Source organism: Phodopus roborovskii, unplaced genomic scaffold, assembly GCF_943737965.1.
Source record: "Phodopus roborovskii unplaced genomic scaffold, PHOROB, whole genome shotgun sequence".
In the NCBI taxonomy this organism is placed as follows: Eukaryota; Metazoa; Chordata; class Mammalia; order Rodentia; family Cricetidae; genus Phodopus; species Phodopus roborovskii.
In genome coordinates, this window is record NW_026126648.1 from 7,743,208 (window position 1) to 7,766,641 (window position 23,434).

The window sequence follows — 23,434 nt, forward strand, 5'->3', positions numbered from 1 at the left end:
TCAAGAATCTAAATATACTAAAATGGCTCATCTTTAATAATTGACAAAATTAATAACTTTCTACATATTTAAGCTACCATCTCTGAACTGTCCTTACCATTATCTAAATAAGAAAAAATTTAATACTGCTTGTGTTAGCAAAATATAGTTTAACATAAAATATAAAGTGAAGACCTATTTAAAGAAAGCAACTTTCCCTTCAGTAAATGGAAACATTAAATTATTGAGGGTGAATATACTTACAAACCCTTATATATAAGAATCCATTATTAGAAATACTAATAGCTAAATAAGGGACATAAAGCAACCTTCACAGACTGTCCAACATCTGTTTCATATTGTATCTCTATGACTAATATGTCCGTATAAAAAAATCTAGTTCAAATATTAACATTTTGTATTAAAAAAAATTTCATTTGTTTTGCTAGGTGATCACATGCCATACTTAAGAAAATGTCACATTTTAAATTTTCTTTTTCTTTTTTATTCATTTTTTATATCCTAGTTACAGCCTATCCCCATCCTCCCCTCCCAGTCTTCCTCCTGATTCCCTGCAAGCCCCCACCCCCAACCCCCTCTTCTCCTTTCTCCATCCAGGAAAGGGCATGTCTCATATGAGTATCAATGAAATACAGCATATTAAGTTATAGCAAGTCTAAGCACCTCTCCATGTGTTAAAGCTGGGCAAGGCAAAAATGTCACAATTTTTTGAAAGATGCTTGTTCAAAAAAATTGCAATTGATCATTTAAATATACCAAAATTAAGAGCATTCAGTACACCCTACAATGTAAATGTACTTTATCAAATACAACGCTTCTCTTCAGTGATTGAACAGATATTGATAGTTGTGCTTTGGCTAGAATAGCAATAATAGCTGTACCACTACAGCATCTGATTAAACACCTCATGAAAACAAGTCTGGAACATCCTTCGTAAGGGCAGAAGTGGATGAAACGTTGATACATTGAATGACTGCTTGGATGCCCATCTTCAGAAAGTCACAGAAATAGAACTGAAAACCTTCTTCAGGTTGGAAGTTTGACTTCCACATCTGACCCCAATAAGAAGGGATGGCCAACAACAGGACCTGTGATCAGAGCAATACACAAAGAGGACATTGCACAAACTCTGGAATAGCATGTCCTCTTGTTCAAGGACATCCAAAGATTAAATCTAGAGTTTCTAATAGGTAGTAAACCAATACAGTGGTTCTAAGAATGGATAAATGACCAGTGTGAAACGTACCCACCTACCAAAGGCATAGTTTATCTAAGGGCAGAGCTGAGATCCAACAATATACAATAGCTTTTTATTCATCAGATAGTCAGGAAATGCCATGTTCTAGCTAATCAAATATTTTTTGTTAATTGTTGCCACATGCAGAAGGATTACAAATTTTTAAAGAATGAGAATAAATTAAAATACACTTAGCACTGCAACTAAACTGATTATAATTTAATCTTTCTCTAATTATTCAGAATGCATTTCAGGGTCATCAGGAGGAGCATAAATTATCAGTGCTTGATGACTATGCAGGAAGTCACCATTTTTCCAGGACCCTGGTTAAAGAGACTGGATAGCAAAGAAATCGTTGCAAAAGTTAGTATTTGGAGGATTTATGTGCTAAACATTTTTCTGAGATACAAAATATATCATCAATCCTCATCAAAAGCAAATTTTGAGAGATGATGTACTGATGTCCATGGAAACAGAGTAACTTTCCCAGCATGACAGGGTAACACCAATCTGTCTTTAAAGAATAAATTCAAGTAAGCAAATATTTGTTATATAAAGCATTTGTGAACATGCCAGCCTGGCTATTCAGAATGAACACACAATCATGGGGCCATACCATTAGTAGAAGTAAAAGGGTTGAAGGATATTTTTGAACCATATTCCATATCACAACCAGAAGTTTAACAAGACAGTACATGTGTTGATCATAGGGGTGTGTGTGTGTGTGTGTGTGTGTGTGTGTGTGTGTGTGTGTGTGTGAGCGCCTGTGTGTTTTGTGTTTGTGTCTGTCTTTGTAGTGTTTATAGGAAATGTGCCTGGCCTGAAAAAGTGATGCTCTCTTTTATGCGTATGTGGTGTATATAATCCAGAGATCAGCATCCAGCATCTTTCCTCCATCCCCCTTTACCTTATTTTTGGGGACAAAGTCTCTTATTGATCCTGGAATTCATCAGTTAGGTATACTGAGTGGGCAAGAACCCCAGGAATGTCCCCTTATCTTGCCACCACCTAGGGCTGGGGTTATAGTTGTGTAAGGCTCTTATGAGAGACTTGGTGTTTAAACTCACATCATCCCATGTAGCAAGCCCTTTACCCATAGGGCCAACTTCCAAAATTTACAAAATAAGTTTGAAGGTGTATATAGACAAAATGAGAAATGTTAATGTGAAAGATAATATCCTGAGCATCTTAGAAGAAAAATATTTTAAGAAACTAGACCAATAAAGCCTCCACTCATTTAAAACTTATCTGCTAATGAATGTATGCACTTAAAATAGACTAATTTACTCATGTTTATGTGGTGGTCCAATTCTCACATTACTGCTCATTTTAAAGTATAAATGCATTTGACTGGATTATTGCATGTAGAAGAACACAGTCATTAACAGTTATTTAAGATTTGGGACTGAGTTTAAATCCGTTTTTAAAAATGGATTCCAGTTCTCATAAAGGTTTGATCATATTTACTCCTCCTCTTATCCATTCCCATTACCCATTTTGTATTCCTGGTGCATTCCTGTTTTGTTTGTTTGTTTTGTTTTGTTTCCTAAACTGTTATGGCTTCTGATTCACTTTCACTTGCCAGCCTCACTAAAATCCTTCCCTATTCAAATGCTTTCTCTTCCTCTACCCACAGGAGTTTCATTTGCCTCTACAGAACCAACGACTATTGCAAAGGTCTTTTCCAAACAACAAGAAAGGTGAAATTGAACTTCAGTGTAGCATAAAGGAATCCCAGGCTGTGATATTTCTTCAGGTAATCTTAGTCCTACATGGGATAATTCACTGGTGAGGAGACAACCCTGTTGAAAGAGATAGGTGTCCTTCTAACTCTCCACCCATAACATTCACAGATCATTCCTGAAGGTGACTTTCTGTTTTAAAAGGACTACTTAGATCCCCAGAACCAGGCAGATAGGTTCATTGTATTGAAGACAGCATTACATAGATGATAACTTGAGGCAAAAGAAGCTTCAGCTATAATAAACTGTGTGGGAAATTCAGAATAGAAAAGCAGACTTCCCCTATGTGAAGTTTGCACAGAATGGTAGTGGAGCAGTAGTTCTGATTGCCACAGCTTGATCCCTCCTTCTAATTCAGGATCTTGCCCAGGGACAAAAGTTTCCCGGTCACATTAAATTTAAGGGGAGTTAATAGAACTGCACTGCCTAGCTGAATTAAATTAGGGACCAGTTGCAAAGTTTGAAAACTCATATATAACTGTCGTAAAAGTTGGTTTAAAAAATGGCACTGGCCTTGAGCGCTTCTGAAGGGAGATGTCTCCCTTGTACAGTGACTTAGGTAGACTTCCCAGTGTGGGGTTTAGACACTGATGTTTTCTGCTGATTAGTCCATCTGACTTCCTCTGCAAAATCCATGTTCTGCACAGTAACCGTGTGTGGCTTCAGCCAGAGGTAAACTCCTTGGAGGGATAACTTTCTAAGGGATGAAATGTGAGGTTCATTTGGGTATCAGCGATCAAGAAAACACATCTGTTGAAGGCGGAGAACATGTAACCTGGAACCTAAGTCAGTGTCAATAGAAACATGGCATTGAAGAGTAAAGTCTACTTTTTATGTTCAAACAAGAATGGTGTTAAAATTCAAAGTGGTTGGATACAAAGAATGAAGACGTTTCTTTTCTTAGACCATTAACTAAAATTTCTTTGGCTTTATTGAATGGCTTAAGAAATTATCAAGAGTCCTATTAAAGGTGTACTGCTTCAGAAAGAATATTTAGAGGGTCACTGAGCTCCTAATTTGATGGGATTCCTGAAATATCACCATTTCTATTCTTCTGTTCAAACAGAGAAACTGAGGCATGGAGCAATTAAGTAGGAAAGCCACAAATTCAAGTCTGACTTGACCTAGGAAGTCAGTTCAAGCAGCCTGGACAAAACAACAAGTCACCATCACAAAACTTAGAGAATTAGAGAGAGAACTCACTGACTAGCATAGTCACTTATATAACTTACAAACTTAGTATAATGTATGCTTGTTATACTAACAAGCATAATGCACTAGTTACTAATCTCACAAAAGGTGCAGGGAAGGGTATAATTAATACCCATACATAATCCCAGTACTTGAAATACATTTTATGGAAATCGAAACAATTAACTCATCCTTAAAGAGAAACATTAAAAATAACACAATGGTGATGTCTATCTAATAGTTGACTGAAATTCTCAAAAGCGATTCAGTTTCATCACTAATCTTGACCCAATCTCCTTGCTACCAAGCATGTACTGAGCACTTACTAAATACTAAGTGTGCAACTCAAAATTCCAAAATGTCTCTTCCTGTCAGAATTTCACCTTGCATAACGATGACTAAAATGTTTACATATACCACTCTAGTCTGCTCACGCCCCCTTCCTTTTAACGATGTCCATTTTCTTCTGAGAAATTGTTTGCCTCCTCCCTGTCATGGTTTCTAATAATCACTGACTTCAGGAATCACAGTGTCTCTCCAGTTTCATCAAGTCAACTGACTTACACAATAAGCTCCTCCTATTGTGACAGGTAAGCAAGGATCCGTGAGGAGGCAGCTATGTCACCAGATGTTCATACTGATGTTTGTGATACTGCAACATTTCCTCCACACGGTGTCATCAGGATATGGCTAACCAGCAATGTGCACAATGACGGGTCTGTGAAAGTTTGACAGAAACGGAACTTGAGTCACTGTGGGATGGTTGAGTACCATGAACAGTGTTGGAATTATAAAAAGGCAAGGCCACGGAGACGAAGGCCATAGAACCAATGAGAACTACCCTGACTAGCATTATCAACCAGCACCGTGAACCCAGAAGTTCATTTCCATACTGTGTCAGGAGCTAACTCGACAGGCACGGATGTATTCTGAGGAATGCCTCTCTTTAGACACCAGTAACTTTGTTAAGCTTCCCAGGCAAGGTAGCTACCAGCTGGCCATCTATTATTCCCCACTGTCTCCAGAGGCATACAGTGGCCCAAGAGAACACTCCAGAACAGTTACCAAACTAAGGAGAAATCTCCTATCTCACTCCAAAACATGTTTGTCCGTGTCCACCTCAAAGATCAGAGCGCTCAAGTCATTTTGGAGATCTAGAAACAAGAGACGATATAGACAGCTCTTGCGCTAAGAGAGATTACTCAGTGGTTAAGAGCACTTACTATTCTTCCAGAGGAAGGAAGTTCATTTCTGAGCATCCATATGGTAGCCTACCCTGATCTGTTACTATAGTCCCAGGGCATCTGATGCCCTCTTCTGGCCTCCTTGAGCATTGCAAAGAGGTTCTGCATAGACATACATGCAGATAAAAACACTCATACATATAAAATATGTAGTAGCATATGTAGTAGCGGTAGTAGTAATAATAATATAAACAAGTGTTTGGGATCCTTCACTTATAATTGGGACTCTTTGGGAAATCTCCCTTCCTTGGGTGCTATTGCTTTTCCATGGTTCTTTACTAAAATGTTTAATAAAAATTACCACAGAATTCTTTATTTCTTCCACTTTTCTGAGTTTTTGTTTAGTGTGTTCTTCATACTTGGAAGCTAGATTTTCATCAGATTAACTAATTTCACCTGCTTTAGTTGAGGGTTCACTGTAAAGATGAAACTGAGCTCCTGTGGGCTGCTACATCATAAAGAAAAACAAAACAAACAAACATAAACAAACACCACCAACAACAAAACAGGGTGGATTTGTGAGAAACACTAAGTTGGTATCAATCATCTAAATTTCTCTTAAAATGAAGGAGTGCTTTTATGGGAAAAGGCAATGTGAAATCTACAATAAAATAAGGATGGGCTGAAGAAGATATGGCTCAGCAGAAACGAGCATTGGCAACTCTTTCAGAGGTTCTGAGTTCAATTCCTTACAGCCATCTATAATGGGATCTGATGCCCTCTACTGGCATACAGGTGTAAATGAATACAGCACCATATACATAAATATTAAGAAAGAGAGAGGAAGGCAGGGAGGGAAGGAGGGAGGGAGGGAGAGAGATATTTAATAGTAATTGCAATTTTCAAATTTACTGCTTGTGGGCTGGTGAAGGGCTTTAATGACCACTTCAGAGCAACTGAAACTGGATTAAAAACCACAACTGAAGCCAAAGCTTACTTCAGTCTTAAGCTCTCGTTCCTGCCCACAGAGAAGTCCACCAGCAAGAACACAGCACAGACTGGGGACTTGCCAGATGGCTCCAGGCAAGTGGTCCATGGGATTTTCAGCTGCTCCTTCCATGCACAGCTCTAAGACATCTGTTCCATGATGCAGTGTGTCAGGTCCCCTGTGTCTCAGAGTATAGGTCAGTAAACAGCAAATCCGTGGAAGCTATACTTCAGCAAGTCTGGTGACATATGTCATGAAATGTGAATGTGTGTGTATATGTATCTATGTGCACATGTATGCATTTATGTATGCATGTGGATATGTGTATGTAGTTGTCTGCATGTATGTGTATATTTGTGAATGTGTGTCTACGTGGTACATATGTCCATATGTGTTTTGTGTGTATATATGTGTATGAATGTGTATTGTGAGAATACGTACATATGTGTGTGCATGTACACTTGTATATGTGTGTACATGCTACATGTAAGTCTGAACATTAATAGATATTACTGAAGTATCTTTTAGTCACAGTACATATTCTCTAAGATTATTTTAAAACATGTTAGAAAATAAGATCACAGAACCTGACAGTCATAGCTTTTGAAAGCAATCAGTACAGAGTCCTAACTTCCATTTGTACTGTAAAACACTGGGACACACATTATGCATCTTGACCAGAGTGATGCACAACCTCAGCCAAAGTGTAAAGTATGGGGCTGGGGTGGTAACTCAGTTATCAAAGTGCTTGCTGCACGAGCAGGGGGATCTGAATTTGATCCCCAGCTTCCACACAAAAGCCAGGTGTACTGGCACACACTTAAAATCCTAGTTCCAGGGAGGCAAAGGCAACTAGATCCCTGGAGCTCACCGGCCATCCAATCAAGGGCTACCAGTGAGCCCCAGGTCCCGGTGAGAGAGAGAGACTGTCTCAAAATAGAAGGCAGACAATTGAGAAAGAACATATGAAAGCCGGCTTCTGCACATGTACTCGGGAGAGAGAGTCCTACAGTTTACCTGCGCAGCACAATCGAGCTGACAGCGCCCACAGTGGCATGGGCAATCCGGCCCTGGCAGCGCGAGAATGGGAAAACAGGTAGTGGCCCTCTCATCTGCCATGAGGTGTCACAGGTGAGGCAGAAATGTCCTCCCCTCAACACCTACAGCAGGTAGGGGACCCGATCCAACTCCGCACCAGCTGCATCACTTGGGAGAGCGGGCCATGTTCCTCACCAGGGCAGCATCGTAGAGCTGACCCCCGTAGACAGGGGTGTGGATGAGTCAGCCCTGAGGGCACGAGAGGGGCACGCGGTACTGCCTTTCTCTTCCGCGGTGTTGTGGTGGGGTGAGGGAAAGATGCCCCCCCCTTGCATTTACTGCCTACAGCTGAGGAGGGAGCCGACCTCCCTTTACCAGCAACGACACTTGGGGAAGCAGACCCTGCACCTCATCGGGGAATGGAGCTGACCCTGTGGACAAGGGCACAGGCGAGCTGGCCCTGAGAACGTGGGCATGGGAAACCTGGCCCTGCCTATGCCACCAGATGGCACCCTGCTACGCCTAAGGTAGGGGGAAGAGGTGGCCCTGAGGTCATAACAGCTGGGACGCTGCTCCTGCCCCCTGTCCAGCTGCAGGAGAGCAGGGCTGGGTGCAGGAGATGTGAGCCAGTCCCAAAGTTGGAAGCATGGGAGAGCTGCCCTTACTGCTCGTCTGTTATGAATCAAACAAGGGAGCCGGCCCTCCCCCTTACCAGCTGCAGCACTCAGGAAAGTGGACCCTGGACCTCACCTGGGCAGCACAGTAGAGGAGCTGTCCCTATTGATGGGGGTGTTGGTGAACGGCACCCTAGAACCTTGCCATACAGTGGTGTGTGTAGGAAAGAGATGACCTCTGCCCCACCCCCACCCCACCCCTCGACACCCGTGGCAGGTTGGAAAGCTATTCCGGAGGTCATGAGAGTGGGAGAGCTGTCCCTGCCCCTCACCAGTTGCAGCACTCAGGAGAATGGCCCCTATACTTTGCCTGGGCAACACAGTAGAGCTGGTCCTGATGGTGTAGGTGTGGGAGAGATAACCCTGAGGGCAGGAAAGCAGGAGAATTGGCCCTGCCTCTTGCGCATCCCTGCCAGGACAATGCTGGAGAGCTCACCATAGTGATGAGGAGGAGAGGTGTTTGTGAGTTGGTCCACCCCAATGTCTACCCAATCTATGATTTGCTGGAGCATGTGAAGAGGCCGGTCCTGCAGACCCAAAGCTCCTGGATCTCCATGACACAGGGTAACAACCAGATCCAAGAGGAGTCCCAGTGAAGGCCCAGCATTGATAGGGTACCAGAAACCAGAGGCTCAAAACAGACCAGTGACTCTTCGCAATGAACACTTGCCAGTAAAGATATAGGGATAAAAGAGGTTACTATGTAACTTGCTATGTCACACTACAGCTTGCACTGTGAGATTTCTTTCCTTTTCTTTTTTTTTCTCTTAAATTTTATTCTATTTTATTTGTGTGGGGGGGGGAAGGTTGCTAGGGCAGAGGGTAGATATGAAGGGATGGAATGAGATGGAGACGCATGACATGAAAGGCACAAAGAATAAATAGAAAGAAAGATTTCTTTTTCAAAGATTAGATTCGTAGATACAAATGATCTTTTGTTTTCCTGACTGACTAGGTTAAGAAGGTAGCAGTTGATTTTTATCCCAGCTCCCAGGTGAAGGTGGTTCAGAACGGCAAAACCACGACTTCCACAAGGCACAGCAATAGAACAAAACTCAGCCCCATGTTCCTTCCCAAATCCCGCTGATACTGCTCCCTCCCTCACATTCACAAGCCTAAGGGAGTGCAAAAGTGCAGAGAGACACCGAGTGAAAGATAGCACAGGAGAGAAGCAGAGGAAGGTCACGGGTCTAGGGTCAGGCTCTCTGCCTGAGTTCATGTGGGTCCTAACTATAGAGAACAGACACTAAAATTATCTTGTCCGTAATTTCTGAAATCAAATAAATAAATGCCAACACTGGGTACTTGTTAAAAGAACAAGCAAGCAGAATATGAAAGAGATGCACACGCTCCGATGTGCAGCAATATTCCCTATAGTTAGTGGAGGAGTCACCTCCACTAACGCATAGGGAGGGGCTAGAGAAATAATCGCATCAGTAAAAGCACTCTTGTTCTTACAAAGTTCCCGGCACCCACGTTGTGGCTCACAAACACCGGTAACTATGGTTCCAAAGACTCTGATGTCCTCTTCTGACCTCCTTGGACACAATACACACATACGCACTTACATATGTGCAGACAAACACTCAGAAATAAAAATACAGATTTTTTTTAATACATAAGGAAAAACACAGCACATCAACACGTATACACAATGAAATACTACTTAGCTTTAAAAATAAGGAGGAAGAGGAGGAGGAGAAGGTGTCAACCCTATGGTTGGTGACAATAGGAACCTGGGGGTATTCAGTGAGAACCTGAGAACCGCCCGGCACAGAAAGGCAAACTGTTTGCTCTCTCTTATGTATGCAGAACTACACAGCTGAACTGATAGAAAGAGAAATGTAACTGGTTATTACCAGCAGCCATCCAAGGAAGCCAAGCACAGGTTTCCCAACATTATCAAGGCAATCTTACATGCCACCAGTCTGTCCCCCAAAGCCATGAAAATATATCTCACATGAGCCTTCTGTGCACTATATATGAACTGTGACATGGGGCTAAAATGGCATCATTCTCATTCAAGAAGTAATAAAATACAATAGCTATGGTATAGGAATCTACATCAGGTACTGGAGTCCCTATTCTAAGCTGACAATGGATTTTTAATTGGTTAGTGCTTCTGAAAGGTCAATGTATTAACTTTTGAGATCTTCCCTTAATCCTTAGGACGTTCGCGCACATTTAGAAAAACGCAGGTGCTTAACAAATTTTGTCCAGTTAAATGGGCCTCTGTGATCTGAAATTGGCATAGGCAGGTGGCTGCCAGGTCTGCGCTACTTTGGGAAATGGATGTATTTCTCCTCTACTGGCTCTCGGTGGGAAGGGGACGAGGACGGGGGAGGGAGAATACTGACAGCCAACAGCAGGGAGACTCTGTGCTCAGCATCTTGTCTTGGTGGTATATCCAACTGCAAGATTTATAACCTTCTTGTTACCATGTATCAGCTTCAACACTTTCCGTGAAGTCTTCAATAACTTCGATGACATCTTGCTGAGGGGTTTTGTCATTAAAAGCCTAAAGCTGGTCATTAACAAACCTTCTCTGCAATCATCCACCGCTGTGCTAGCTCAGGCATGGATCTAACTGGAAAGTTGGGCTGCTTTGGAAACTTTCTACAAGAATGCATTTTTATTGTGCAGAGTATATTTCTTTAGGGGAAGAATCCCAATCATTTCATCATTTATTTCTCATTATCTATGGACTAACCCTTCCCTCATAGACACAATCAAATTCTACAAACATGTGTAGCACACTACTATATAATAGGAACACTGCTTGGGGCTAAATATATAATTAGGAAAAAACATAGCTCAGCCTTCAGAGGATTCATGCCCACCCCACCCCAAAATTAGCCACCATTAGCAGAACCTTTTGTAATATGGTGAGAGCCAATGCAGGCATTACATGCATCATCTTGTTCATTTGTCATTGTCTCTTGGAAGAAGCATGTTCTTAAAAACCTTATCTTTGTGATTAAATGACTAGAGTCTTGCCTGCCTAGGAAAGCAACCAGCTGAGGTGTCCATCAGCGGGAGAATAGATAAAGAAAGTGTGATGCATATACACAGTGGAATTTTATTTGGTCATAAAGACTGAAATGATGACATTTGCAGGAAAAAAATAGATGATATTGGGGATCATTATGTTAAACAAAACAAGCCAGACTCATAAAGACAAGTAAGTACATTTTAGCTCATATTCAGATTCCAGATGGAGGTCATGGAGGTAGAAAGGGTCTATGAGAGGGGATGCACAAGTCTATAGGGTGTGGGTATGAGAGAGAGTAATGACAAGTCAGACATGAAAGAGGAAAGGAAGACCATTTGGGAGAGGAAAGAAGGAAGACTAGAAATTCAAAGCCAATCTCATCTCTAATCCTCTTACTTTCCTCCCTGATGTTGGGGTTATAGATGCAAGTCATCATGCCCAACTCTCCCTCTTCATTTGTGGGTATCATGATGCTTTGTTCTGATTCACCCCTGTGCCCTTCTCTCTCCCTCTCCCTCCTCCCACGCTTGTTGCTGGTTCCTTTCCTCCCCCAAATTGTACATAAAACTTTTTAGATTTAAAAAAAATGGTGGAACAGGAGATAGGAGAAAGAAGAAAAGGAGATAATAGAACAGGAGGAGGAGAAATCATGTGGATTAACTAACTTTTAATTAAGCGTGTTTATGAAATATTTTTTTCTCACAGTTAATGAGCTCCTAACTGGCAGAACCAGATCTCAGAAACAGGTTTTGCACAGCTTCACATAGGTTTACCTGTCCTACGCAATCCCACAAGAGCAGACCATTAAAAAGTATGGGAAGGCCCCATAGTCTCACAATAAACAAAGACAGACCAAGCAGGATTCAGACAGAGAAGTTAAGCAAATACAAGAATAACATAAGCCCAGCCCAGAACCACTTTCGTGAGAGTCGGGCTTGCCCTGAAGAGTCCCCTCTGTGCCAACCTTCTTCCTCGTATCCATCCACAGAACTGAGAAGGGACGGTTTCTATCCATGAGCATTTGTGCAGGGAATTTCAAGACTGCCCCCTGGCCCTGAGTATCTGCCACTGCTGCTAAACTCATGAGTAGTATAAAAACTCAAGTGTTTGTAGATCACTGAATTCCAGACATACAGAAATCCTTCTAAATAACTTTACCTGCCAAGAATTTGGTTTTTCACCTAATTTTGTGCCCCCTCAGGAGGAAATAACCATAGAATATCTGCCTCTCCACCCATTTCTGGAAGGACGTAGCCAAATGGCCAATGCTTCAAGCAGTAATAAAGCATGGGGTCATGAGAAACCCTTCTGCTACCACGTGGGAAGAGTGAAAATCGCCTCCAATGGTGTTTCTCAGTTTAAAAAGTTACTATGCTAGTGGTTGTGGGGGATTGGAGATCAAAGACCAAACTGCAGGAGACACTTCTTCCAACATGTGCACCCAAGAGTTTGAACTCATGTCTGCAGCCTTGGCAGCAGGTACCTTTGCAAACTGAGCCATCCCACAGGCCACATAATGTTACTTTCTTGGTATTTCTTTTAGTTTTGAGATTATAATAAAAATCACCCCCCATTCCCTTTCTTCCTTCTAAACCCTCCTTTGTGCTCTTTCAAATTCATGTCCCTTTTTTAAATTAATGGTTGAGAATATATATTAATTATATAAGTACAGCTTTCTCGATCTGTGTACTGTTACTTGAATGTAGGTTTTCGGGGCTGGTCATTTGATGTTAGATGACCAGTTGATGTGCTCTTCATTGGAGAAGGCACTTTCTACTCAGTACTCATTGGCTGACTGTGGCTCTTTGTGTAGGGTTGAAGCCGTGGGAGCTTTCTCTCATCCACTTGCGTATGCCTGTTGTTGTCTTTGTTCAGCTTGTGTTTATGCAGTCCTGTATGTGAGACTTTAAATAGCCAGAAAAATAACCCGTGATAGGAATATTTTAAGGATGCACGTTTTGTAACAATAGCCAATGACTGGTTATGCACCTTCAATGTGCTTGACAATGGTTTGGATAGAGAGTCTTATGCTGTAAATTATTGGATGAGATGGAATCTTTGTAACAGCTCTGCCACTGAAATCATTATTCCCACACTTACCTATAAACAAGTCAGGGACAAACAGGCTAAGCTTTTTGCCAAAGGCACCACATTGCACAGTGTGCAGAACTAAAATATAAAGCTACATTTGTCAAATTCAGCATGCAGCTTTACTCTTACCTGTTTCAAAGTTAATTGAAATACGGCCTATTTAAAGATGTTTAAATAGAATTAAACACCACAATAATAAAAAGTACTAGTGAATGCCCCCCCCCCCGTGCTCCCTTTCCCCATTTCCTCCCCCATTTTTTTTCTTCCTTTCCAAAATGAGCCAGTAACATTAGCTTACATTTAGTGCTCAATAAATTGCTGTGGGATTTTACCTGGGGAGCTCTGAAAACCCTGCAGGCAGATATCATCGTTCCATCTATAGTGTCATTATGTGCCTGTCTGTATTCATGATGTGGAGTTGGGGAGGCTTTGTTCCCAGGAATCACAAAACCATCATCCATCTGACACCCGGGGTTGTTGGTGGGCTCTTACCTGCAGGGCTTCCCACAAATGTCTTCCTTGAACTGTTATTATTTTTAATTGCTCACAGGATGCATCTTACTAAGAAAGTTCTTGCCAACCAAGATTATCAGCACTGCCTCCAAGGAGTCTCAGAAAAGCCATGAGTAGCTCCAGCTGGTGAGACGCCAGATACAAGGACCTGGTATTTTCCCAACATCACAGAACCAGCTGACCCTTTCAGAAACATGGAGAGAACCACAGCAGATGACCTAGGTAAGGTCTGAATGGTAAGTTTAAGGAGAAGGCTCTAAGCTCGGGGACAACAGTCAATGTGTCTCTGAAAATCCCCAACTTACAGATCATAAACACAAAAATAATCAATAATGGTATTAATAACACACCTTCTGCTGTCTCAGGAAAAGTTACTTAGTAGCTTTTTGATACGAGTAAGTGACTTGGACTCTACGAATCAGTTTCCTCATCTGTAAGAATGGAGCAATTACCCAAACCACTGTTTGGGATTAAAGTGGAGATAATGGCCATCATTTTGTTCCAGTCAGACTGGAGTAAGGCAATAACTTTTATGGAAGTAAAATTAAAGCCTCTCAAGGAAATCAATGCAAGCAGATTCCATGAAAAACTAGAATGAAAGACTCAAGCACCATGAAAGAGCTCTCTGTGCTTCCTGGTTCCTTCCCTTTCTACTCCCTATATCCCTCCTCACTTTTTCTAAGCTTATTAGGCAGAGTGCGGCCCAGAAACTTGCTTCCCCACCCTCTTCAATCTAAGCTGATCCATTCAAGTTCTAAGTCCAATGAGGAACTGGAATTGGCATAGTTCGCATCATGTAACTTCATCTGAACCAACCAACTTTTTATTGATGAGGGCAGTACTCTCTCCAGTTTTCCAGTCCGAACCTGTGCTAAGTATTCAAAACGGGACCATGGTCATTTCACATAAGAAAAGAGATTTGCTACCAGAGAAATGATCCCATGCAGAACAAATTACTAAAATCTAGTACAGAAACACATTAAAAATATCTCAGCAATACCCATCCCAAAATAAATACACTCATGTATGGATATTTGTTCAGTAAAACACATTAATAGACGTATCTTGTCAATATACAAATGTCTGAACATTTTAAACATTCATATCTTTTAGACAACCAAAGAAAGATAGTATTATGTACATGGCTTGGTGGTATATACCTATGGAGGGAAAGGTATTAGGAGTTCAAGACCAGCTTTGACAAGCAATGAGTTTAAAGCTACCCTAGGATATATGAGAACTTGTCTCAAAAAGACAACAAATCAGAAAACAAAAATAGCATTATGTATTAGTTGTAAGGAAAATACATAGTATGTTGTAAAATGAGGATAATACATGCTAGAAGTAAATGATAATTTAAATATATAATACAATCTCTAGTTAACATACCTTGGGGTTTTGTCTCAATAAACTCATGGTTAAGGTTAAAATGTTTGTACCAGCCCTAACTAACTTGTTACCACCTAAATAACACTGTGTGCCATGGTCTTCGTTGATCTGCATTGTGTTAGAGACTCATTGAGAGACATAGTTCTCAACCTGGTAATAACAGAACATGGTACCATGGACTACCCACCCAGGATAAGATCAAAATTCAGTATTTCAGGTTCCCTTACTACTGAGTGAGTATCATTCTCTGCTTTATAAACGATAAATATCTTAAGTCAAGGCAGCATCATTTGCATACATCCTGTCCATTTTCCACCCACTAATCTAAGGACACAATAGGAAGTCAGCATGCTGAAGAATAGGATTTTGATTGTCGTCCTGTTTCTTTTTCTTGTCCCTTAGAAACCCAAATTATCTCACAATTTCTGTTCTCACATTCTGTTACAACCCACATCTCTAAATGACTACATTTATGGGCCTACCACTGAGTGTTTAGCATGAGAAATCTTGGGGATTGTATCAAGCACTTAAAAACATTTCAAAAACCAACAAAGATGCCTTTCTATAATTAGCAATAAACAGAATACAAAATTGACAACAACAACAACAACAACAAAAAGGCTAATTCCTATTTTTGTCTCTTTTCCCAAATGTGAATATACTAATCTTAAACAAGTCATTCTGCTTTCTCGTATCTATCTTCTGTGATGGATAATCTTCATTGTTAATTTGACTTCTTCAGATTTAACGAAGCAACTAAAGCATACCTATGGGTGTGCCTGTCAGGAAATTACCTTAGGGTTCATTTAAGAGAGAAGATATACCCCAAAGGGGGATATCACCTCCTAGGCAAGGGGTGTGTGGAATAATATCCGGGGGAAATAAGCATTCAGAATGTGTCTTAATCCCCTCTCTCTGTTTGCCATGGAATGGGAAACTCTCCTTGCCCGCATCACCCATTTACAAGATGTCTGTCTCAAGTACACAAGATCAAATAAACATGGACGGAAGCCCCTGAAACCATACACTATAACTAACTCTTACTGTTCAAAGTTCTTCTTTCTGGTATTTTGTTATAGCAACATGGCAATAACTAGTAAACCTCTCACAAATCTACATGGCAGCCTACCTCTCCCTTAGGATGAAACCCAGAATATCAGAAGGTTAACAACATACCAGACTCACTGATAGAGATGAGTAGAGAGGAATATCAGAGAAGCAGAAATTTTCCTTGACTTTCAGAAGTGAATCCTCACTCAAAAAAGAACACATTTTGAATGTCATTTGTACAAATATCTTTTTGCTTTAGTTAGATTATAGGAATCTGATTGCTGTCTCCCAATAAGCTCTAGACCTCAGCGAGGAGTCACTTCACAAATGTCGCACTTTAGAAATATACCCCTAGGCACCACATTCTAGAATCTCTTTTGGGTATTTCCTAATTTTGTAAAGACTTATTCCTGGACTTTTCAGTGAATGATAGTAAATAAATATGGATGCTATGATTTTAAAAAAGGAAATCACAGTCTCATTTTGTGTTACTTTCAGCTGTGACTCCTTCATACGAATAAGAAATAAAACTGAGGGAGTGACAATATTCTAAACAACAATATGCCAAGGAAAGCTGAAGGGGGGAAGACAAGGTGGCAGACTAATTAGTAGTGCCTGTTATCAATTGATAATTATGATTCATCACTTGTTATCAAATATTAAAATAACTATCTTGGAAGAGCTGGTATCATCACCAACATGGTCATTGGCATCATCACCATCACCATCACCATCACCATCACCATCATTGTCATTGTCATCGTCATCATCTTGTCTGGAAAGGAAAGGTGATCACAAGCCTCTGTTCCTAGCCAGGCTGCTCTGTTATAGCTCAAATGTTAGATGGATATCCTTGTAAATCCTGTCAACTGTTTTTGACAGTGAAGATATCAAAATATGCAAATGAGTGTGCTATAGCTGAGCAGTGTTGGTGTTTTATGATATCTAATTGTTTTCCTGCCATTCTCTTCTTGTTACCTCCACCTACAATCCAGGAAATGCTGGAGACAGTTGCTTTATCCTTGATTCAGTTTTAGCAGAGTGGAAGCCGGGCCTAACCCTCACTTTCCTCTTTTCTAAATACCTGCTCTCCCCTCTAATTACATGGCTTTACACTAATTTACATGAATTTCAGCTTCCCAAACCAATGGTCTTTGCTGAATGCAAATAAGCACATAGGAAAATTATATTAAGTTTGCACAATTGATCTTTCATAATTTCAAATGGTACCTTTGAATAGTTCCTGAAATGTGTGTCTGAAATACTCCCAACGCTGAGTGTCATCAAGAGATGGGGGGTCACACTGGGGAAACCCATTCTCGGTGATGTAAATTACAGGGTTATTATATGTATCCTAGAACAAGAGAGCAGAAGTTTCATGCCAAACAAATGTTAAAAATGAAAGAAAAGAAAGCTCATAAAATCAGGTGCATTACCCTCTATCTTCTGAAAGCTACAACCCCAAAACTAGTTTTCATCAAATTGCACTGACCCTATTAACTTAATTTTCCACACACTGACCTTTTATGACTAACAATGGAGAAGCAAAACTGTGCAAATGTCCATGAAGACAGTCAAATGATTCTCAACATAATGAGAAGACAGAAATATCCTTCTTCCCATCAGCATCTGCTGATTGTCACTGCTCCTTAACCCCTTGGTCCTGCTGGCAGGTACGTTTTCTGTCATCCACAGGAGGGGTCCAGAAAACTGGTACCTTGAAATTGTAATTTCAACTCTCAGCATCAGGGAGACTCAGAAAGCATCCTGTTCTCATTCCTTAAAATGACTTTTCTAACCACAGCAGTGATGCTAGCTTAAAAAATATGTCCAAGTACCCATAAAGACACAACAGAATTTAATAACAAATTTTAGTATAAAGCCAGCTAGTTAACCCTAACAAACTCAAGTCTCACTATTCCCTTTCTAGCCAACAAATATACTTATTAAGGCATAAAATCATCCCTTTTAGTGTTCATGCACATGGATATATATATGACTTCCCAGAGTCCTTCTGGACTTGCGCACACATAGACACAAATAAATCATTCATTTACCTTAATATATTTCAGCAGCTTACGTATGCCCCATGGCACCACGTAGATCCAACCCACATTTTCCCAAGATGGATTAGGAAAGAATTCAATCTCCACATCCTGCAGGAAACTGAGTTCTCCCTTCTCATTCTCCTGGTGCCTGACCAAGCGGGTTGTGTAATATTGAACAGCAAAGAAATCAGCGGTGCCTTTGATCATTTTCTTCTCTTCTTCTGTGAATTCGGGAAGCCTTGATGATGGATAGCCTTGCTTTTTACTCATAGTGGCAATCTGAGACTTGACAAGTTCAGGATAATCACCATCAATAAATATGGGCTTAGCAAAGAAATCCAGCTGGAAATTGATGGCCCTCTTAGTAGCTTCCTGGTCAAGCACTGAGTTGGGATCTGCTGGTTCTAACCAGCAAAAAAATAAGGATAGGGACACAAAACCCTTCTGTTCTTTTCGGAATAAAGAATCATAGCTATGCCAGGATCTGGCATGAGCCTTAATCAAGTTATGAGCTGCTTGATAGCCCCCAGTCCCAAAGTGAGGCACACCGGGAGCAAAGATACCCATGTCATAGGCCAAAATAGCAAGAGTATTAGGCTCATTTATGGTGAGCCATTGTTTCACTCTATCTCCAAAGGTCCTGAAGCAAAACTGAGCATATTTGTCGAAGGCTTCAACAATTGCTTCTGACAACCAACCTCCTTGATCTTCTAGAGCCTGAGGCAAATCAAAGTGATAGATGGCCACAATGGGTGTCACCCCATTCCTTAACAAATCGTCGATAATCTTGTTGTAATAGTCTATGCCTGGGAGGAGAAAATGTACGAAACTAAGAGTTAGGATTTTAGTAGGATGTCAATATGTTTTATAAAACAGGTATTGGGATAAGTCTTATTCAAAATAAACTGTGCTGTGTATTTAAGTTGATCGATGAAAGGTTGGGAAGAAGCATGGGGAATGACAGAGAAGACAGAATAATCTGGAAGTGATGGTGAGATGGAGAAGAAAGATGGGAAGATAACTGCTCTGAAACAGATACAATTGAAGAAGTTGTTTCCACCTAATGTAATGGGGTTTTTTTTTTTTTTTTTTTTGTATTTATTGAGATCAATTCCTTAAGAACACAAGGTCTACATAAATGCCAAGTGAGCCCTTCCTCTCAGCTGATTCTTCCAGGGTGTCATGAAACACTGCATGCTAGCTGAATTGTTGCAGGTTTCAGGAGAATGCTATTACTTCAAAGAGGCTCTTCCTCAGAAACCAAGAAGATACTGGTACTAGCCTCATACAATGACTCTTACCTTGGAAGTGACTCTCTAAGGAGAGGGTAGTGGCTTCATGTTTAAAATAATGAACAGGATGGGCACTTAGAGGAGAAAAGCTATGTGGGTTAGGAGATTTCAAGAGAAATGGTGTAAAATCATATGTAGGATTATATTGGAGGCTTCCTGACAAGGAAGGCCTCCTTTCCTTTTCTAGCTTAGTGAATGTAAAAAGCAGACTTCTGCACTCTTTCACCCAGTCAGTCACCCCTTCTTCACTGCCTAAATTCAGAGTGGTAGGAAAACAATAGTATGCTGGGCATAAAACCTTAGGAGGTAAGCATGACCATCTTCCTTGGAGAACTACGAACTCTACAAATAAAACAGATACACTTCTAAACAGGTAAAGATGGCATGGCTACACAGTACAGATAATGTTTAGTATTTTATTTTGAAATGATATAATCTATGCCCACCCTAAACTTGGGGCATCCGCAAGAATATTCTGAAAACTACATGCCATAATGGATTCAAGACTGAACTATGAGGTCAATCTATTTAAATTCCATTATCTCTCTGTCACCTAGTAGTTCCAAGATCTTGGGTTACTAGTTTTCTCTGAATAATTTTCATTCATCTGTAAAATATGGATAATACCAGAAATCTACATCAGTAAATTACTGTGTGAGGGTTCAATCAGTTGATAGATTGAATATGATAAGAACATTTCTTAACACATAATAACAGTTCTGTATAGGTTACCTGTCATTCTACTAATTAATGCTGTTGTTATTGTTAGATGAATAAATATAAATGATTATCATAAATCAATAAGAACAAAGACAACAAGGAGAACCAAATCTCCAAAACACCCAAGGAGATGCAAACATGAAGACTATCCAAAGAAGAAAACAGGCAACGTACTCAGTTCACTATAGGAAAGGAAGTCAGCCATCGTCATTCACATTTGGCAAGTACTCAAGAGCAGTTGAAGGAAAAGAAAAGAAAAAGCAGATGGCGTTGGGTGTGCCCAAACTGTAGTTACTGACACAGGCAGCTCAAAGAGGGCTGAGTAGAAGTGAATGTCTTATGGAACATATTTAGCTCTTTCTGGTTGGCCTTAGTTGGATGCAAACCTATGATGGGACCAAAACCTACAGAACATGGAAGTTGCTAGCTAACCCTGACTATTCTGGGCAGACAGCTACAGAGGTTGTGGTTTAGCTGTCTGGGCTTCTCATGTGGGTCAGAGTTTTATTTTATTTTCATATGATGTCTGGCCAGTGTTTCTATAATCACTCTCTTTCAAACGGCATTCCTGGGAACTGAAAGTTCAGATGTGTCATCAGAAGAGGAGAGAGAATGGGAGAAGAAAGCAGAATAAGTAGAAACTATGTTGTGCATCAGGGTATTGTTGACATGTCTGAGTACTTTTAATCATGACGCACACATGTGAAAAGATGAAAGTAACATGAGTCGTGCATATGAACCACATTTGGGGGGAACTCATTTATTTGTAATTGTAACAGAATAACTCCTTCTCTTCCAAAAGATGCCCATGGAATTAATGAGTAAATTACCTAACAGAGCCAAAGGAGGCTACTATACAAATGCAACTGAGGTAAAGATCCTGACATGAGAAGGTCTCTTTAGACTTTTCAGATGAACTCAATGTAACACATAAGTCCTTAGAAATAGCATAGAAAGATTATGTAGCAATAAAGAAGAGTTGGAGACTGGGATACATCATCAGGAACTAGTTTGCCACCACTGGCTTTGAAAATGAATAAAGACAACCCCAAGCCAATAAAATCAAGTGAAAGTAGCCTTCAGAATATAGCCAGAATGAAAATGAGGTCCTCATTGCCAATTGTCCACCACACCCTGGAACCAAGGCAGAGACCACCTCATATACTTTAGGAAGAAGCACAGCCCTGCAGATACCTTGATTCTAGTTGATAGTGCTCTGGGGTGACAGATTTGTGTTGGTTTAAGTAGCTGAGTAAGTGATGATTGATTTGGGTAGCAATAGAAAGGGAATATAATTTCCCAATACACATAAAGCTTTCCTTTTCTCTCTCAATAATAATAATAATAATAATAATAATAATAAATAATAATAATAACAATAATAAAAAGTGTTCCAAACCCATCTCTTGACCAATATAAAGCCACAGTCTCCACTGTGTAACTGGGTATCTAAGCCCATTCTCCACTGTGTAACTGGGTATCTAAGCCAATGCAGTACATTAACTACCCTTGTTATTGGTTTGCTTCAAGCTCCTCCTAATCAACTCTTTTCATTGGCTTGTCTTGCATTCTTTTATTGGATTTATACCATATATACTAGATGGCATGCACTTTTGCTTAATTCTAACACAAAGCCCAAGAGAGGAACAATTTTATTCCTATTACACATATGAAAATTGGTATCAAGAGATCCTGGGTGTTATCAAATGGAACAGAAAATATTTAGTCCCATAGTGAGTCTGACTTTTCCCACACTACAATATATATCATCTCTCCTGTTTACAAATGTTCCTGTAGCAGGAAAACATAACTTTTCATTAGCCTCAACTCCTCCCTACTCAGACCTGGTCATAATATCAGATCATTTTTATTATCCTTTTATGAGGGTTCTTTAATGGCAACCGATCAATTTTAATTCAAGCAACATGGTAATCATGAGTTGGCATTAAATACATTTTATGTATTTAGGTATTCATGCTCTGCTGCATAATTTATATGTAATATCCTAGAATGGAATACCTTTTTTTGTTTCAGCTTTATACAATTTACTTGATGCTATAATGAGAATTTTACAACTTTTCTATGAGGTGGTAGAGTGGTGTGTGTGTGTGTGTGTGTGTGTGTGTGTGTGTGTGTGTGTGTGTGTGTTACTATAGAGGTATCAAACCTAAGGTTTGCACTCTGCCATTCAGTTGTATCCCCAGCTGGAAAGAGATCCTAAGAGTAGAGTTCCATATCAGGCAACTTAGTCAAAGGAAGTTGGGCAGATCACTTGACCTCTTTCATGCCTATAGTCTTCCTTTATGAAAGGGAGGTGCTAACAGTGCCACCGTGTGGCTACTATAAGAATTGGATAAGATCTGCTGAAGGTGTTGAGTTTCACTTATCAGTAAATCTGGCAAGTAAAATTCAATGACAACTAACCCTCCATGTTCTCAAGTGACCATCTGTTACCAATCTTAGGGTCCTGACATTGAAAGGTCATCTGGATTCTTTTCTGTTCCAGATATTTAATATAAGATTGACTCTTTGAAGAAGAAAAACTGTAAGCTTCTCCCACAGTCAACACCACATTCCTGTTTTAAGTCCATTTCTGTTTGTTTGATCTTTGAAAACTTAGAGTAGATTTGAAATGTAGGAAAAATAAACCATCTCAGACTAACTGACATTCAAGGGCAGCATGGGGCAGTTGGGTAGTGGTAAAATGGGCATTATTTGACATAATATGACATTATCAGACACCCGATGACAAAAATTAACTACAGCTGGAACCCAAGGAACTTGGACACTGAGGTGTCACATGCTGGCTTGTCTCTTTTTAATATAGTTCTTTTCCTCTATTTCAGAGCCAACTGGCTCTATGCGACCCATTTACTAGAGTCCCCCAAAGCCATTGCACCTGCCAACATAACTTCAAATCCCTGCACAACCTACCAGCCAACTCCATCCTCTCATTTGATCAAATACAGACTTACCTGAGAGATAAAACAACTGGACAAGGCCATATTTTTCCCCTAATGCCATGGCTTTTTCCTTTGTCCTGTCAGCAGTGACTGGGAGTAGAATAGGATTATACAAAGAAGTAGGGAAACTATTATAAGAGAAGATAGCTAGATGTTTTAGAAGGCATGTTTCCAGTGGAAGAAAGAATGGAGAGAAGGAAGGGAGGGAGGGAGGGGAAGAAGGCTGTCGGGCAGGTCAAATTAGCCAACTATGAAATTATAACAGTTTAGATCACACGTCTAACCTCTATCACACCTCTAGACTCATACCACCAGTCTCTTG

At 40.3% G+C, this 23,434-nt stretch overlaps 1 protein-coding gene across 3 annotated transcripts in view; it reads right to left on the reverse strand.

The window, feature by feature from the left end:
* LOC127213633 (cytosolic beta-glucosidase) overlaps nucleotides 1-23,434 on the reverse strand; it is a 120,003-nt gene that overhangs the window by 45,901 nt on the left and 50,668 nt on the right. For all 3 annotated transcript variants that reach the window (XM_051174091.1, XM_051174093.1, XM_051174092.1), the window contains exons 3-4: nucleotides 18,147-18,943; nucleotides 17,320-17,443 (exon numbers count right to left, since the gene is read on the reverse strand). In XM_051174091.1, coding sequence (XP_051030048.1) covers nucleotides 17,320-17,443; nucleotides 18,147-18,943 — 921 coding nt within the window. The remainder of the gene's footprint in view (nucleotides 1-17,319; nucleotides 17,444-18,146; nucleotides 18,944-23,434) is intronic.